This window comes from Quercus suber, unplaced genomic scaffold (genome assembly GCF_002906115.3).
Source record: "Quercus suber isolate HL8 unplaced genomic scaffold, Cork oak 2.0 scaffold_3B, whole genome shotgun sequence".
Lineage (NCBI taxonomy): Eukaryota > Viridiplantae > Streptophyta > Magnoliopsida > Fagales > Fagaceae > Quercus > Quercus suber.
In genome coordinates, this window is record NW_027071805.1 from 1,222,956 (window position 1) to 1,241,933 (window position 18,978).

Below are 18,978 nucleotides of genomic sequence, written 5' to 3' on the forward strand. Positions count from 1 at the left end.
TTTAATCACCACAATTAAAAATAATAAAAGTGTCTCTCTCATTTTCAAGTGAGATTAAACATTTCATTAAGGGCACATTTAGTAGAATGTAACGGTAATTATATAGAAATAGGAATAGGTATTACAAGGAATAAAAGATGATGTAATGTAATACTTATTACTATTCATTTGTTTGGTAACAACACAATAATAGAACCCTTGAAGACAATGGAATGAAAGCATTTTAAATCAAACTTAAGATATATTTTAGGAAATATCTTACTCGTATAATTATATTTTCTAACAAATAATATCTTTTCAATTTGAAAGATAGATTAGTTATTCTTTTATGATTTTTTATTTTTATAATTTTTATGTGCATATGGAAAGTTTGTTCATTTGGAAATATATTAATTTTAGAAATTAATACACCTACTAAGAAATAACTATTATAATCCTTTTAGAAATGAATGGTTATTTTTTATTTTAAATAATAACTATTTATAAGGAATGACTATTCTCTGTAATATAAACACAACAAAACTACTGAATAACTAAATTATAGGAATAACTATTACATTATAACGCTTATAACAGTCTACCAAACGTATTCTAACTCTTTATCTTCCATATTAATTCTCATATATTTATATTATCATATTTATTCATTTTAATTAAATAATATTAAAATGCTTCAACACATTGAATTTTTCAAATTTATGTGTGGCAAGGACGCTACAGTGTAGCAAACATATGAACAAAAAGAATCAAGAGAATACATTTACTCTTTCATATATTTACATATGCACCAAGAACATGAATCTCTCTGGTCGTAACTTTATGCGCTGCACCCATTATGGATCAAGGAGAAGTCCATGCATGATCAAATCACCATTGTGGGGCTTATGAGTTACATGTTTGAGCAGATGATAGTCATTCTAGGATCCTCTTTTCTTCTTCTCTTCTCGTTGTATTTGAATAACTTGTTTGTTGGGCTTCAAATTTTGATCATTTTTAATTTAATATTGATTTATTGTGCTGGTTTTTATATCTTTTATGATCTACATATCCTTTAGTATTACAACATCTTCAAAAAAATCTTACAAAAATTCTTCATTTTCTACGAAGGAGTACATGTGAGAAGGCAAGTCTTTTTAAAATTAAAGAGAATGAGATTTGATTGTCTCATCTTTTGATTTATCACCCCAAAAAAAAAAGTAAAGGTTTGAATAGTTTAAGCGAAGAAAAATAATTTCTTGCAAATTTTAAAGAGGAAACCAATTGTTTTAACTTTAGCCTAAGATGACACAGTTAAAGAAACTCATATATCACCTTGTGATCATGGTAGGTTCGGACAATCTAATTCGACCCTGATTAGGAATGATGTCGTTATGGTAAAAGGAAATGTATGTTCATTAAAATTTTGAACTATGAGTTTAGCAAAATTATATAAAAAAAAGTGAGTTCCTCCGAGCTTTTCCTACTACAACTGCAAACCAGTATCCACCCAAATGGCATTCAACGAGAAATTGCACTCAAACAATGGCATAGAAAAGAACAATGAAATAGATGACGGACTAGCTAAAAGGGAAGCTTGCAAATTGGCAGAATTTTTGTACATGAGTCTTGCCTGAATTTTGTGTATGAAAAGTATCTTTGGATGTTTGTCAAGTAGCTAGGCAATCTTAGAAAGCTTTGTAACAAATGATGTACTCTCTTAAACTTTTTATTTGATTAAAAAAAACTTCCCCTTTATACCAAAAGTAATTAAGAAAATAATACAAATAGTCCACGTTGCTCGTTTAAACGAATCAAATAGATATCTTTTGAGTATCCAAGTTTGGTAGTGAAAGAGTACAGAACCGTGGCACAATGTGAGAGGTGAGTTAGACCATAGAAATGTGGAATGGTCTGGTCCCTTCCCTTCCCTTCCCTTCAAAGTGAAAACCTCGGAATCAATATGGGCCTCAAACTCAGTGGTAGAAAGTTATGGTGAAGGAGAGCGCCATGTCTATTGCTTACACCACCGTGTGTGGACAAATGAACACACGTGAACCAATGTCCATTTGAAAATATGTCGGGAAAGACGTGGCTCCTTAAATATCCACTGCCATAATATGCAAAAAACACTGCTCTACAAAAAACAATCTTGATGGGCAGTAAACAATCTTGCCATAATATCCTTAAATATCGACTGCCATATTGTAACAAAAAACAATCTTGATGGGCAGTAAACACTAGACACTGCCATAATATGCAAGACGTGGATCTTAATATCCCCTGCTCTATAAGCTTTCTCCTCCAACACTCTATATATATCAACTCCGAGACCAAATATAAATGCCACAACCACTTGCTACTTCATTTTCTATTACCTACTTGATCACTCATAGCCTATTAGTAAGTCCTATAAAAGCTCTTTGATAATGGCAGCCTCATCTAAAATGCAATCCATCTTGGCAAGCCCTTTGACCCGTGTAGTTTCTAACAGGTCTACTAGGGTAAACTAGTTTCTAATTATTCCCTTTAGTTATGTGCCACATTTGCCAAGATATGCTAGCATCCAAGTGCGTTGCATGGCAAAGGTAACCAAATCTATGCATCATGATATTTTTATTCTTATTTTTGTGGAAAACTCAAAATTTGATGGAGATAATTTATCGTTCATATTATTATGATATGCTGATTGATTTCTAAGTAAAGTTCATGACCATACGATTTCTTGTCTTTGCACTTTGCAGAAAGAGCAACTAGAGTCTGTGACAACTTCACCACCTCAACCAACACCCAAGGTAGCTACACTTCGCACAAGAGATATTTCATCTCTTCTTTTTTGGCTTATTAACCCTAGATATACAATTGCAATATTTCTTGAAGATCCATTTTTTTTCCCAATTAGTTTAAGCCCACAAAATTATTCATTAATTTTTTTCACAACTTGTTAAGCAAATTATAATTAGAGCAAAATTACTTTTACATAAATTTATTATCAATCCAAATTTAATTATGGACAACTTAAAATATGTCACCTTGATTTTGTGAAAAAAAAAATTGACTTTTAAGTTCATTTATTTATTTACTTTCTGAGTAATACTACTAGCACAATTATAACCAATAACATGACCTGTTCATATGGAAGTAACATAATTCATACTTGGGTCTCTACTAAATGATCACTCTTTATTAAGCATCAAACACAATAAGTTATTTCAATAGTTATGAAAAATGTTGTTGACAGTTGTTGATGCCCATTTTTGCAAATTCGTACCTAAAGACCTATGAGGAAGAAAGCCTAAAAAGTTGTAAGACGCAAAGGCTCATAAGAAAGAAAGTCCAATGAGAAACAAGGCCCAAAAACCCACCAAGAAGACCGAAGAGCAAAGAAAGAAGTGCAAGTGAAAGCAACTTTACAGCAAAACACAAATCTGCTGCAGAATACAAATCTGTCGCAAAATATAGCTTTACCGCAGAATATAGTTCTCTGGCAGAATGGCTTCGGCAGATGAAGACACAAGTCCCTATTCTTCGGCAAAAAGCTTTACTGCCGCAGAATACAAATCTGCCGCAGAATACAGTTCTTCAACAGAATATAGATCTGCTGCAGAATACAATTCTCTGGCAGAATGGCTTCGACAGATGAAGATAAATTGAGCCCAATACCCTTTTGATCCAGTCAACATTATTTGGTTCACAAAGGCCCAAATCATTTTGTATAAAAAAGACAGGCCTGAAAACTGATATGAAAAAGAACGATGAAAAGAAACAAGGAGCAGCAAGAAGTGTTAGCAACAGGAAACGTGTGAAGGAAAGAAAAGTCAAGCTAAAGGAAATGACAAACACAGCAGAAAATGTGTGAAGAAATAAGACAGAGACATGTAGCAGAACGAATTAAACAGAACTAATCTACTATGGCAGGAACGGTGTGGGAATGAAAGAAAACAAAAACAGAAAGGCCGAAGCCCCACCAACCTGTACCCAGCCAATACAAGGGAGGTGGGCCCACGGTCAAAGGGATTCAGAGGGCGTGGTTTGATGGTGGGGGGAAAAGGGAGTCTATATTTGGTTTCCTGCCATAACTTCTTTTGGGAATATATCCTGCTAGGATGGTATCTTAACCAAAAGAAGTAATAAATGGTTGGGATCATCTGATGCATGCCATAGAGTTAGGTAGTGAGGTAGCCCAATCCTTATTTTTGAACCTAGAGGTAGAGGTATACAGCAAGAACAAACAAAAGGAAATTTTGTCGTGAAATGAGTAGCGTTGCAGCAAACATGTACTGAGCAATGGCAGGGGCAACCAATGGGTGAGTGGGTAATCTTGAAAGGATGCCCATAACAAACCAAAAACAGTTGGTGAAGCCCTAGGGCTAAAAGGGCGAAATCCCATTGAATCAGTTTGCTATAAAAGGAAGGTAACCACGGCAGAAAAAAGGGGGACCGAGGTAGAGAAAAAAAAAACAGGGGAAAGAGTGAAAAACATGGGAAGAATAAAAACACCCAGGGGGAGACCCGAGAGAGACCGAATGGGAAAAGCACCTAAGGAAGGAAACTCATGATAAGAGAGTAGTAAATACCCAAAGAGAGGAACCCAAAAAAAGGGAAAAGACCCAAGTGAGAAAAACAACCCACGGCAAGATAGTAGTTAGAAACCAAGAATAAAAAAAGGAACACAGAGAAAGAAAAAGAAGAGAGAAAACGTGGCAGGAATAGGGGCATGCATCAATAGACAATCTTTTCCCTCCCTCTTAGCAGACTCACTCTTTGAAGTCTCCAAAAGTAATAGCTAGTAGCCATTTAGGCCTATTCTCCAAAATGAACAACTTTTATGGCAGGAGCCTATGATAAAGTTGTTCAAGTTGGAGTTTGGGTTCCTTCTTGGTTTATTTATTCTATGAGCAGATTCAATAGTTGATTTTAATTGCAAATATATTTGATTTCTCTCATTATAACTTATATCTGCTGTATTTAGTCATCCTGCTGTAGCACGTTTTTATCACGTCTACCACATCAGTTGTCCTGCTGTGGTGTCTTTACTTGCTGTACTAGTTATTCTGTTGTAGTACCTTTTTATTATATTTACCGTGCTAATTATTATACAAGCTAAACCTTTCCTGCCGAAGCTTTCTTCTTTATTTGTTATTACATGTTTTACTGTTGACACAAACTAATCATTATCCTGCCATAAGTATATATATACATGTATCTTTATTTACGAACATGTGTACATATTTGAGAATATACTAACCCATTTAAACTAACATTTGTTTGATGAGTATTTTCTTTGGGTTTTAAATTTGTTTATGTGCAGGAAGTGGAAAAGTATTTCTGCAGTAAAAATGAAGAGTAGTCATTCACACAGCAGAAGGCTTTAAAGCACAGTAAATAGCTTTAAAGCACAGCAGACAACTTTATTGCACAGCAGAAAGCTTTACGGCAGGAAGTTTTACTGCACAGCAGAAAGTTTTGCTGCACAGCAGACGGTTTTACTACATGGCAGAAAGTTTTGCTGCACAGTAGAAAAGTTCCTTCTGCGGCAGAAACTGGAGAAAAGTTCCTTCTGTGGCAGAAACAGAGGATAAGCCCACTTTGTAGCGTCTTCCCTTGGACTTGGACTCAACGTTTGCACACAAGCCAAACCAAATTGAGTTGCAGTTGGACCAGTCTCAACTCCCTTACTTAGAATACTTGGGCCTACTACTGCGGGAGGCAGCCCAGCCCAACGCACAACAAAAAGGCCCCTACAACAGTTATGTGTATAACATTAGTTAAAAGATTATTTTTTGAAATGTGTTTCACTATGATTGACAGGTCAGCATAAACTTCTCTGACTTGTTGGCATTTAGTGGGCCTGCACCGGAGAGGATCAACGACAGGCTAGTAATGACTGGCTTTATTGCTGCAATGGCAGTAGAATTATCCAATGGCTAGGATGCGTTTGCCTAGATATCCAATGGTGGGATCCCATGGTTCTTAGGAACTAGCATTGTGCTCTCTCTTGCATCTTTGATTCCTTTGTTTAAAGGAATCAGCGTGGAGTCCAAGTCAAATGGGTTGATGACCTCAGATGCTGAGATGTGGAATGGTAGGTTTGCCATGTTGGGTTTGGTTGCACTAGCCTTTACCGAGTATGTCAAGGGTGGAACCCTTATTTAGGTTTTTGATATGCTAACTCAGGCCAACTTTTAGTAAATTAGATTTCAATTTTATAAAGGAATAGAAACTTATATGCAAATAAGTCTATCAAACTAGCGGTCCTCTCTAAATATGTTTTTCTACTCTTGTCGTTGCTGTATTACATTGTCAAATGACTCTGTCCAACTTGTGCCTTATTGTTGATAGTCATTTTGGAAGCCAAAAAAAGGAAAGAGGGAGCCCAGCAACAAACTGAGAAGAAGCTGGCAAATAGATTAAAAAAAAAAAAAAAAAACCATTAAGCCTAAGCGGCAGGAATAATGGATCACAGATCCATAAAATAAATAAATGGGTCTTGAGGAAGCAAATGGGCTCAAAGGAGCCCGGAAAGAGAGAACTAGCAAATAGCAAACCCATGGGCAGTGTATGATGTAGAAAAGTGAGAATGGACCGCGGCAGGCTCAAAGCAATGCAAGCAAAGAGAGTAAAGGGTTGATAGCAGGCCCACAAACCCTAAAGATGAGTATGAGGTAATTGGACCGGGGAAGCCCAATGAAGTTAGTAAAAACCCATGGGAACACAGAGTTAGCAAAAGGGCCGAGGAAGCCCAAGAAAAACAAATGGGTCAAGAATGTCCAAGGGAAAACAAAAGGGACACAAAAGCCCATAAGTAAGAAAACCCCATGGCCATGCTAAGCTAATGGAGAAAGAATAAACGGCAGGCCTAAATAGACCCAACAGGATCGAGTCATTACAGTAGGAATGATAAAGTGATATGATAGGACATGATGGCAATCAAGGAATAGGTTGAAAGAAATATAAAGTCTAGTATCAAATAAAGCTCAGCTCCTAAAGGGGAGCAGGAAATCGTAAAACAACCCACATAAAGGGTCAAAGAAGAGCGGCAGACTGTACAGGCAAGCCTCCAGACCACAGCAAACGCATGAACAACAAGCAGATTTTGGACATACATGAAAGGGAGGTATGCGCAAGGCCCAGACACCACCAGTTTGTACCCAGCCAATATGGGACATGGTGGGGTTATGGGTCAGAGGTGAGAAGGCATGGTTTTGCGGTGGGGAGAGAGGAAAAAACCTATTCTGCAGTTCCTGCCCAAGCTCTTTTGGAGGGTACGTCCTGCTGGGATGACATACTACCCAAAAGAAACAAGGTTAAGTGGGAACTGTTAGGTGCATGCCATGAGGGATATAGAGAGAGCATCCATACCGTGGCAGGAAAGGGTGTCACGGCAGACTAATAAATAAAATAGCTCTCCTTTGTCTGGAAATGGGGGGAATGGCACATAGACAGATCAGTGGTGGTTGACAAGTACACCTAGACCAGACAAAGGTAGTTAAGGGTTAAAATAATAAAATCTTGTCACGACAGGCACTATACAAGGAGACCTTTGTCGTGCCCAGAGGGAGGGGGGGGGGGAGTGTAAGAATCGTCTCTGAGGAATCACAAAAAATAGAAAACAAGTGTAAAAGAAAAGAAAGAAAAGATAAGAGGAAAAACTAAAAACAAAGAAAGAAGAAAGGAAAAAATAGAGAGTTAAACCGGCAGGCATGCACTAGTAGGTTGATTTCCCTCTCTCCCTCTCAAAATTCTGCTCCCTGCCAAAAGCAAGAAAAAAGGGTTTTTTCTCTGGGCACCAACCATTTAGATCCGCTTCCCTCAAAGTAATTAACTTCCACGGCAGAATCTTCCCTGGGAGGTTGATTGCGTTGAGAGGAAGCGTTCTTCCCTCTCTGGTCTTGGTCCTACAAATTGGATTTACTCTGATTTCATTCTTCCATTAATTAACCCATGTGCTGACCATTTATTAACTTACTGTCTTTATTAAAAATAGTTATCATTATTGTGATTATCTCTTTTAAATTAAAGATTAATTGTTTACTTTATTTGAGAAGCCGAAGTATTCCTTTTTTGTTTTATTATCATGTATGCATGTCATAACTCATCTAAAATAGTTCTACCTATCGTAAGCATGTTCCTGGCAGACAAGTCATAATTTGCGCACAAGCCAGACCAAGTTAAGTTGCAGTTAGACCGGTCTCAACTCCCTTACTCAGAATATTTGGGCCTAATACTGTAGGAGGCAGCCCAGCCCAACATAACAAAAAAAGCCCCTACACTCATTAACCATAAATCATCACTTAAATTTAAAAAGACAACCCAAATTAATTACTAGACATGGGAAAGTTGTGGTTTTTCTTCGAAAATTATGGTATAAAAATGGAATTGAGCATTGTCTCTTATTCATTATATTTTGTTGGTGTAAACACAATAATAATAGAAATAACACAAAGAGAAATTGAATAATATTTCTGAATATTATTAATTTGAAAAAAAAATATATACAACACTATTTGGACTAAGGCACAACACTCGCTCTCTTTCAGAAGATTCAAGCCTTTGGTTGGCTAATTTTTGTAATCAGTGCAAACCTTCTCTGATATGTCTCTTCCAGGATACAACAGTTCAACAAATGTCCTATGGCTAAAACAATTTCTATACAAAGTGTTTAAACCCAAAGCTCCACCAAAAAGAACATCCTTCCTTACCTAGAACCTCTCTCATGTTTAGTGTATAAGAATGCATGTAATTACTGGATTTTTTGGTGTAATACTGTTGTATTGTAGTAACATGGATGGGTCTGAATGAGTCTATTTATAGACTCAATGGGCCTCACTAAATTATTACTCAAAATAATTTGATTAATTAGGTCCATAATGCTAATGTAGTGGGTGTTACAAGATTAATTATTGGACATAAATCTAATGGGCTAGAGTTACATAATTAAACGAATGAGATAAGGAGTTTGTGAAGAATGGATAGGCCTAAATGGTTAGTCTATTAAGTGGGTAAATGGCTTTTCATTTTTCCATAGTAAGGTCATATTTACTCACTAATGAATTTGGAAATAATTTTAGAATGTATCTAGCTCAATATTTGCTCCAATATATATTAACCCATTAATCACCACAATTAAAAATAATAAAAGAGTCTCTCCCCTTTTCAATGTGAGATTAAACATTTCATTAGCTCCTTATCTTCTATATTAACTCTCATATATTTATATTTATATTTATATTATCATATTTATTCATTTTAATTAAATAATATTCAAATGCTCCAACACATTGAATATTTCAAGTTTATGTGTGGGAAGGACTCTACCGTGTAAGAAACATATGAACAAAAAGAATTAGGAGAATACATTTACTCTTTCATATATTTACATATGCACCAAGAACATGAATCTCTCTAGTCATAACATTAAGCGCTGCACCCATTATAGATCAAGGAGAAGTCCATGCATGATCAAATCACCATTGTGGGGCTTATGGGTTACATGTTTGAGCAGATGATAGTCATTCTAGGATCCTCTTTTCTTCTTCTTTTCTCATTGTATTTGAATACCTTGTTTGTTGGGCTTCAAATTTTGATCGTTTTTAATTTAATATTGATTTATAGGGCTGGTTTTTACATCTTTTATGATCTACATATCCTTTAGTTTTACAACATCTTCAGAAAAATCTTACAAAAATTATTCTTTTTCTACGAAGGAGTACATGTGAGAAGACAAGTCTTTTTAAAATTAAAGAGAATGAGATTTAATTGTCTCATCTTTTATTTTGTCACACACACACAAAAAAAAAAAAAAAAAAATTTGTAAAGATTTGAATAGTTTAAGCGAAGAAAAATAAATTTCTTGCAAATTTTAAAGAGGAAACCAATAGTTTAACTTCAGTCTAAGATGACACGGTTAAAGTAACCCATATATCTCTTTGTGATCATGTTATGTTCGGACAATTTAATTCGACCCTGATTAGGAATGATGTAATTATGGTAAAAGGAAATGCAAGTTCATTAAAATTTTGAACTGGGAGTTTAGCAAAATTATATATAAAAATTTTCCTGCCACAACTGAAAACCAGTATCCACCCAAATGGCATTCAACGAGAAACTACACTCAGAAAATGCCGTAGAAAAAAACAATGAAATAGACGGACTAGCTAAAAGGGAAAGTTTGCAAATTGATAGAATTTTTGTACCAAAAAATAATAAAGAAAATAATACAAATAGTCCACGTTCCTTGTTTAAACGAATCAAATAGAATATCTTTTGCCTATCAAAGTTTCGTAGTGAAAGAGGACAGAACCGTGGCACAATGTGAGAGGGCGAGTAGTACATAGCTAGAGAAATGTGGAATGGTCTAGTCCCTTCCCTTCCCTTCAATGTGAAAACCTCGGAAGCATTATGGGCCTCAAACTCAGTGGTAGAAAGTTATGGTGAAGGAGAGCGCCATGTCTATTGCTTACACCACCGTGTGTGGACAAATGAACACACGTGAACCAATATCCTTATGAAAATATATAGACGTGGCTCCTTAAATATCCACTGCTCTGCCTAGTGCTTGCCCCTCCAACACACTCTGTCACTCTCTATATAATGTCATTTCGAGGCCTAACATTAATGCCGCAACAGCAACTTTAGTACCTCATTTCCTAGTGCTTATAGCTATAGTCCACGTTCCTTGTTTAAACGAATCAAATAGAATATCTTTTGCCTATCAAAGTTTCGTAGTGAAAGAGGACAGAACCGTGGCACAATGTGAGAGGGCGAGTAGTACATAGCTAGAGAAATGTGGAATGGTCTAGTCCCTTCCCTTCCCTTCAATGTGAAAACCTCGGAAGCATTATGGGCCTCAAACTCAGTGGTAGAAAGTTATGGTGAAGGAGAGCGCCATGTCTATTGCTTACACCACCGTGTGTGGACAAATGAACACACGTGAACCAATATCCTTATGAAAATATATAGACGTGGCTCCTTAAATATCCACTGCTCTGCCTAGTGCTTGCCCCTCCAACACACTCTGTCACTCTCTATATAACGTCATTTCGAGGCCTAACATTAATGCCGCAACAACAACTTTAGTACCTCATTTCCTAGTGCTTATAGCTGCTACTTGATCATCCATAGCCTACTCCATTAAGCTAGCTCTAATTGGCAATGGCAGTCTCATCTGCAATGCAATCCATCTTAGCAAGACCACCTTTGAATCTTGTAGTTTCAAACAGATCTACTAATAGGGTGAACCAGTTTCTAATTCCAACTAGTTACGTGCCACATTTGCCCAGATATGCTAGTAGTATGCAAGTCCGTTGCATGGCAGAGGTAATGAAAAGTCTAGTTTGTTTTTCTTTTTGTGGAAATCTCAAAAGTTTGATAGAAATTATTTAATAAACATGATCTGCCAATTGATTTCTATGTAAAGATTCTGACTGTATGATTCCATGGCATTTCGCTTTGCAGGAGGACCAGCAGGAGCAACCAAAGCCTGTAACAACTTCACCTTCACCACCTCAACCACAACAAACCCCTCGTCCTGCACCTAAGGTACCTAACCTTAACCCAAAAGATACTTCTTTCTTTCATGAACTTTTTTGACCTTGCTCAGCAAATTATAATTAAAGCAAAATTGCTTTCACATAAATTTGTTATTGCTCCCAACTCTATTATACACAACTTAAAATATCTCCCCTTGATTTTGTGAAAAAATTGTGCCTAATTTATACATTTTAAACTTATTAAATATGTCAGAGACTTAATTATAACCGTTAAGGTATCTCTTCGACTAAGAAGTAGAGATACGTCTTCAGGTATAGGTACGCTACAACGTTCCCTAAAATTAAATATAAAAAAGTACCATATAGCATGTATTAATTAATTATTAAATATATTTTTACTTATATTTTTTATATATTGTTAAGTGAAATTTAATTAAAGAGTAATAATAAAAATAATAAATAAATAAATAAACTAGATAAGTGTTCATCATCCACTATCAAGGGATTAAAAGTATCGGGTATAGATTCAAAATTCAGGTATTTGATCAAAAATGAAGTATCTGCATTTTCTAGCTATTGACATGACAACATGCCACAAAGTAACATAATTTTTACTTGATTCACTAAAGATATTGCTTCTATTATGCTAAGGTTGTGTTAATTGTTGTGAGAAATATTGTTCTACTTATAACTATGTTTCACAATATTGTTAAGAGTATTTTGACACGTTTCACTATTGGCAGGTCAGCACAAAGTTCTCAGATGTGTTGGCATTTAGTGGGCCTGCACCAGAAAGGATTAACGGCAGGCTAGCAATGATTGGCTTTGTTGCTGCATTGGCAGTGGAGTTATCCAATGGCCAAGATGTGTTTGACCAGGTATCTAATGGTGGGATCCCATGGTTCTTAGGGACTAGCATTGTGCTCTCTCTTGCATCCCTAATTCCTTTGCTCCAGGGAGTCAGTGTGGAGTCCAAGTCAAAGGGGTTGATGACCTCAGATGCTGAGATGTGGAATGGGAGGTTTGCCATGTTAGGTTTGGTTGCACTAGCCTTTACCGAGTATGTCAAGGGTGGAACCCTTATTTAGGTTTTTGATTTGCTAACTTAGTCCAACTTTTGTAAATGAATATTTAATTTCCATGCAATTTGGAAAGCAACTTATGTAATCCATTTTTTAGTAAATTAGATTTCAATTTTATAAAGGAATAGAAACTTATATGCAAATGAGTCTTATCAAACAAGTGGTCCTCTCTAAATATATTTGTCTACTCTCATCGTTGCTGTATAACATTGTCAAATGACTCTGTCTAGCTTGTGCCATCATTAACCATAAATTATCACTTAAATATAAAAGGACAACCCAAACTAATTACTAGACATGGGAAAGTTGTGGTTTTTCTTGAAAAATTATGGTAAAAAATGGAATTGAGCATCGTCTCTTATACATTGATATTTCAAATTTATGTGTGGGAAGGACTCTACACTGTAGCAAACATATGAGCAAAAATAATTAGATGAATACATTTACTCTTTCATATATTTACATATGCACCAAAAACATGAAGCTCTCTGCGCCCATTTTGGATCAAGGAGAAGTCCATGCATGCTCAAATCACCATTGTGGAGCTTATGGGTTACCCCTCCGTTAGTGTCGTGTTTTTGCAACTGAGCAATTAAATAATTGTGTTATTGAAAATGATAATCACTCTTACATTGGACAAAATTGGGAAATGCCCCATTTGGGTAAAAATAGCAGCATAATGCCCTTTTCTCGAAACTATATAGGGAATTGCCCCTCTTTTGTAACTCGATTTTCTCAAAATCGAGTTATAAAAAAAAAATTCTGGAGCCCTATAGCGGCGTTTTTAAGGACCTATAGCGACATTTTTAGGATCTATAGTGACGTTTTGTAACTCAATTTCCATAAAATCGAGTTATAGGCAATTTTTTTAATTTTTTTTTACCTATAACTCGATTTTTTATAAATCGAGTTAAAAAACGCCACTATAAGTCCTAAAAACGTCACTATAGGCTCCTTAAAAATGCCGTTATAGGGCCTAACTCGATTTTGAGAAAATCGAGTTACAAAAGAGGGGCATTTCCCTATATAGTTTGGAGAAAATGGCATTATGCTGCTATTTTTACCCAAACGGGGCATTTCCCAATTTTGTCCCTCTTACATTAGAGAAAGCAAATCACAATATTATTTGATATTACTATATTCCCTTGCACCTGGCCGTAGGCTTCAACAACTAGTTAGACATAATTTATGCTAGCCCAAAACACAATGCATCACACACACTTCCCTGCCTATAAACTAAAAACTAATTGAAACAACGTATTTCTAGAGCTTCTTGCTAAGAGTGGATCAGGACAAACCAAATACAATTGCCTCCTCAAGAATTAATGACTAAACACTGCAACGTTGGACTGAACTAATTTAACACACTATGTTTTTTTTTTTTTTGAAACCAACACACTATTTCATTATAAATAAAATAAAATAAAAATATTAATATATTTAAACAGGATATCTGGAACTTATAAATACTGGTGTGCCACTATTTATTATTTTGTTTGCCCAATACCATATATATATATATATATGTATGTATGTATGTATGTATAAATTATTATTTTAAAAGCAAAATTGAGAATATTTATCTATGACTTATTATCTTATGAATATTACAATCCATATTACCAAAATTACAATTACGTATAAGCAAAAGTGGGGAGTTGGGGCTGATTGCTGGTTTAGTCAAATGTATGGGCCATATTAATGGGTTTCGCTTGGGACCGAAACTGCTGGTGAATGATGCTTATGGGCTTGAGTTATTAATACATAATATTCGTGGGCTTTGGGTTGATCACGCAACTCCAAATTTATGGCTAAAACAAAATATTTTGGGCTTTTTCTTATTTTTGGAACCAAGTGAAAGAGGCTTCACAAGAAGAAGCTCAATGAGGATGCTGCAAATTATTGGGCCGTTGGTGATGAATGATGATGGGAACCGTGGTGTTCGACAAAATGCCACTGAGAATGAGAATGTTGGTGTTACAGAGTGACAAGTCAGTTGAGATTCACGAACGCTAACCAAAAAACTTCTTGATTATAATGATTTGATCACTAATTTATATATTCACAACTATAAAGAGAAGAAAAGAGAAGGGTGTACTGTTTATATGGAGTTGGAACACTATCTTGTACATCTAAACAAACAAAGGGCTTGTAAAGCCTCACATTTCCTTCTCCTTCCACTTCATCTGATGCCGTGATCACCTTCATCCTCAAAGCACCAAAATAAAGCAGGAGAAAACGATTTGCCACCCTAAAAATTCCATAGATCAATAGTGTAATGGATTAAACCTGAAATTTTTGGGTTTACATCATGCCTCAGACTTTATTAGAAAAACAATTTTGTTTTAGAGTCTCACATTCTTTAATGCCTCACTTGAATCAAATCAAGTATGAAAATTCATATAAACAATAAACATTTAAAAACACATTATTATAAACTTTCTTTTCTTTTCTTTTTTCAAAAATTTGTATAACTTTAAATATTTATAATAAAACCAAGTTTGTGCAATCTTGCAATGTACCAAAGTTTAACTTTCTATGATTAGTAAAAACATAATTGATAAATTTAGAATAAAATTGCAAAATTTATCAAGTACCAAATGAAAAATCTCCCCACAAATGTTAAGGAACAAGAGATAAAGAAAAATTAATTCTTGGTCCTTAATGAGAGTTCTTTTAGGAGAGCAAGTCTCATATTTGTAACCTGTTGCTTTTGGTGAAAGGTATTTTGTCATCGCATCAAGGCTTGACTTCAACATATATATACATATATGTTAAGCCCAAACTCAATAAATCCTAATCTCAAATTTATCACTTTATACATACAATAAAACTCATATTTATCAACTTCAATGAAAGTAGAGAGCAAAAGTGATTATACTCAAACGAAATAGAGAAAGAGAGATTACTGAGATTATACCCATTTCCATCTTTTAGATTTGTATACTTTTATATACACACGCCAGACTAAAACACTAAATTAGGCAAGCTTAATTCCAGTAGATCTGCATTTCTATCAAATTATGCTCTTTTCTATTGCCCCTTCATCCCTTCTAAACACATCTGCTTAATGTGCAGAGCCCATCAAGAGTCTTGGAGTGGTCCTTCGGCCTCCCCCAAATGAATCTACTAAGGATGGAAGTGTAAATAAGGCAATTGAGGTTTGATTCATAGAGTCAAATAGGCTAGTCTAAATCTTACTTGTTATAGATGAGTTGAATTTTGATCGACTATATTTTATGTGAAGAAAAATGAACTTCATGTGGATTCAAATTTTCGAGACGAAAACAATAATTTAACCAAAGATGTGTTAGCTTAAGTAACGCATAACATTCAAACCGCTACTTCCCCGTACACAAAATTTATAACATATCTCCTGATAAAAAATAAAATAAAAAATAAAAAAATTGCAACATATCTCAGTATAATCAAAATTGGTTGGGATTGTCAAATTCGAGCCCAATTAGGAATGATGGCTCTATGGTAAAAGGAAATGCACATTCATTAACATTTTGAACTATGAGTTATGCAACCAAAAGAAAAAAGGAAAAATATAGGTTTTAGTTAGCTCAACTGGTAAAGTCCTTGATAGTTGTATAAGAAATTTAAGACTCAATATTTGCTTACACCAAAAACCAATTGATGTCTTAATATGATGATAAAGAGCTATCATCAGATACCATAAATGAAAACTCTATAAAAATAATAAAATAAAATAAAACAAACTGTGAATTCTTACAAATTTTTCTTATCAAACAAAAACGTTGCTATAGTCTAACCCAATCAATTGCGTATCAAACTTTGGTAGCGAGCAAAGTTAAAAACCGTGGCACAATGTGAGAGGTGAGTCGTACGTAGAACATGGAAATGCGGAATGGTATAGTCTCTTCAAAAATCAAAGCTAGAACCAAAGTGCCACGTCCATTACGTACCGACGCCAGCATGTGTGGACAACTGAGCCCATGTCAGCCAATGACCTTTCGAGAACATACGATGCCTTTTGTAACAAAAAACAAACTTGATGGGTTATAAACACTAGACACTGCCATAATATGCAAGACGTGGATCCTAAATATATATCCACTGCTCTCCTTGCTTCTCCTCCAAAACTCTCTATATATATCACTCCGAGACCAAACATAAATGCCACAGCCACATACTACTTCATTTTCTACTACCTACATGATCACTCATAGTCTATTAGTGAGTTCCATATATAAAAGCTCTTTGGTAATTATGGCAGCCTCATCTGCAGTGCAATCCATCTTGGCAAGCCCTTTGACCCGTGTAGTTTCAAACAGGTTTACTAGGGTAAACTAGTTTCTAATTATTCCCACTAGTTATGTGTCACCTGTGCCAAGAAATGCTAGCATGCGAGTGCATTGCATGACAAAGGTAATGAAATCTATGCATCATGATAAATTTTTATTCTTAATTTTGTTGAAAACTCAAAACCTGATGGAAATAATTTAATATTCATGATGATGCCGAAAATATCAACAGTGAGTTGCACAATGCTCGTACCCTCGAAACGACACCTGCACAGAGAAAAGAGGACCTAACAGAGAGCACCGGTGTGGTGCCGGCCAAATACCCTCCGAAGGTCAAGTTAGAAAGTATGCTCACAACTCTAGAGTGCTAGAAAGGGTTAATTATGCGTACCTTGGCTTGTGAGGGTATTGGGGCTTTTATAGTGGCTTGAGGTTGACATTCCTTCCTTGGCACGGAAGTCTTTTCCTTATAGGACTCTTCTTGTAGAGTCCTAAACGTGATGAACAAGCCTCTTCCTTACGCGGAATATTTTTACCAAGTATATAAGATTTCCAGAATCCCACTAGCGCAAGGACTCTATTTGGGCCCTTATGTGAATGGGTCTAAATAACTCCCATTAGGGGCTCAGCAGGCCCGTGGACTACTAGCCCACCATTATTCACCCCGTCCATATCCGGCCCGTTCACATCAGGTCCGCCCACTGGGGGCTCATGCAAATGATGGATCCGTTCATCAGGAGGCAAGCGGACCACGTTAAGGTCCGTTCAATCACATAAGTAGATGAAGCACCAACAAAATGTTTGATAATAGTATAAATCAAGGTATTAACACCGTCAGGAATACCTCGACCAATACGATCATCAAAAATAGGCAAACCTTCATCATTCTTTTTAACAGCATGTTTAATAGAGTCTCTGGAGTCTTCTGTGAGATATGAATCCCACCATCCACGAAGAGTACCAGAAAAACCAGTAGCAAGCAAGTCAACAATTTCAGGCTGATCAAAATCATGATTATTTTGATAAGTAATACCAACCATGGACATATGTCCCATTTTGTTAATAATTTCTTGTTCAGAAAAACCATCAATATTTCATTCATAACTTTTATCAGCAGAAACAGAAAATTGAGTTTGAAAAGGTCTCTCTTCAAACTGCATATCAGGAGGAGTAGGTCTCGAATACCAATTTTTTGTAAGAAACATGGGTTTGGAAGAACTTCCAACAAATCTTTTGATTTCTGGGAAATCATTATCAAAAACCTTTTTAGCAGAAACAGAAGAAACAGTATTAGAATCTGTATTTTCATCAGAAACAATTTCTTTTTCATTTCTTGAAATAGTGCAAGCAGTATGAGTACTTGTAGAAATACCCTCAGTTTTGACTTTTAAATCAGCAAGCATTTTTTCAACAGTATCCAGAGCTTTGGATTGAGAAGTCTTGAACTTGAATTTGTTATCAAAACTGGGTAAATTAATCAAAGGCTTTTCAATTTTAACAGAAATAGGTTTTTCAACAGAAGCAGACTTTTCAACAGTTTTTTCAACAATTTTTTCGTCAGTACGGTCAAGCTGTTGACCAATAACATGCAAAGATTCATTAACAAAATTGTTTTGTTCAATAATACTAACAATAGGAGTTTTATCATCAGCAATTTTGAAAGGAGTAGCTTTAACATCAGTTTTTTCAGCAGTTATCAAAATAGTATCAAGAGGTCTATATATATATATATATATACACACATACTGTTAAGTTTTGTTAATAAAATTTTATGGTTAATAATATGAATTTAGACTTAACTGAGCATTTTAAACATGAATAAACTCATGATTAATAATATATTCATTTCCATGTGGTAGCATGGGTTACATACTAGTATATATTAACCCATTAATCACCACAATTAAAAATAATAAAAGAGTCTCTCCCCTTTTCAATGTGAAATTAAACATTTCATTAGCTCCTTATCTTCTATATTAACTCTCATATATTTATATTTATATTTATATTATTATATTTATTCATTTTAATTAAATAATATTAAAATGCTCCAACACATTGAATATTTCAAATTTATGTGTGAGAAGGACTCTACCGTGTAAGAAACATACGAACAAAAAGAATTAGGAGAATACATTTACTCTTTCATATATTTAC

General features: G+C 35.2%; 1 protein-coding gene and 1 pseudogene across 1 annotated transcript; both read left to right on the plus strand.

Annotated features, from left to right (window-relative positions):
- The first annotated feature begins 2,405 nt into the window (after nucleotides 1-2,405).
- On the plus strand, nucleotides 2,406-6,132 carry LOC112021021 (early light-induced protein 1, chloroplastic-like; annotated as a pseudogene).
- Nucleotides 6,133-10,879: 4,747 nt separating this feature from the next.
- On the plus strand, nucleotides 10,880-12,671 carry LOC112008244 (early light-induced protein, chloroplastic). The gene is made up of 3 exons (XM_024040580.2): nucleotides 10,880-11,295; nucleotides 11,434-11,517; nucleotides 12,212-12,671. The coding sequence occupies exons 1-3, from the start codon at nucleotides 11,131-11,133 to the stop codon at nucleotides 12,554-12,556; spliced, it is 594 nt and encodes a 197-aa protein (XP_023896348.2). The 5' UTR covers nucleotides 10,880-11,130; the 3' UTR covers nucleotides 12,557-12,671.
- Nucleotides 12,672-18,978: the final 6,307 nt, after the last annotated feature.

Coding starts and splice junctions, on each gene's coding strand:
- LOC112008244 (XM_024040580.2), top strand. CDS start 11,131: ATGGCAGTCTCATCTGCAATGCAATCCATCTTAGCAAGACCACCTTTG. Junction 11,296..11,433: donor AAGTCCGTTGCATGGCAGAG/GTAATGAAAAGT, acceptor TTCGCTTTGCAG/GAGGACCAGCAGGAGCAACC. Junction 11,518..12,211: donor CCCCTCGTCCTGCACCTAAG/GTACCTAACCTT, acceptor CACTATTGGCAG/GTCAGCACAAAGTTCTCAGA.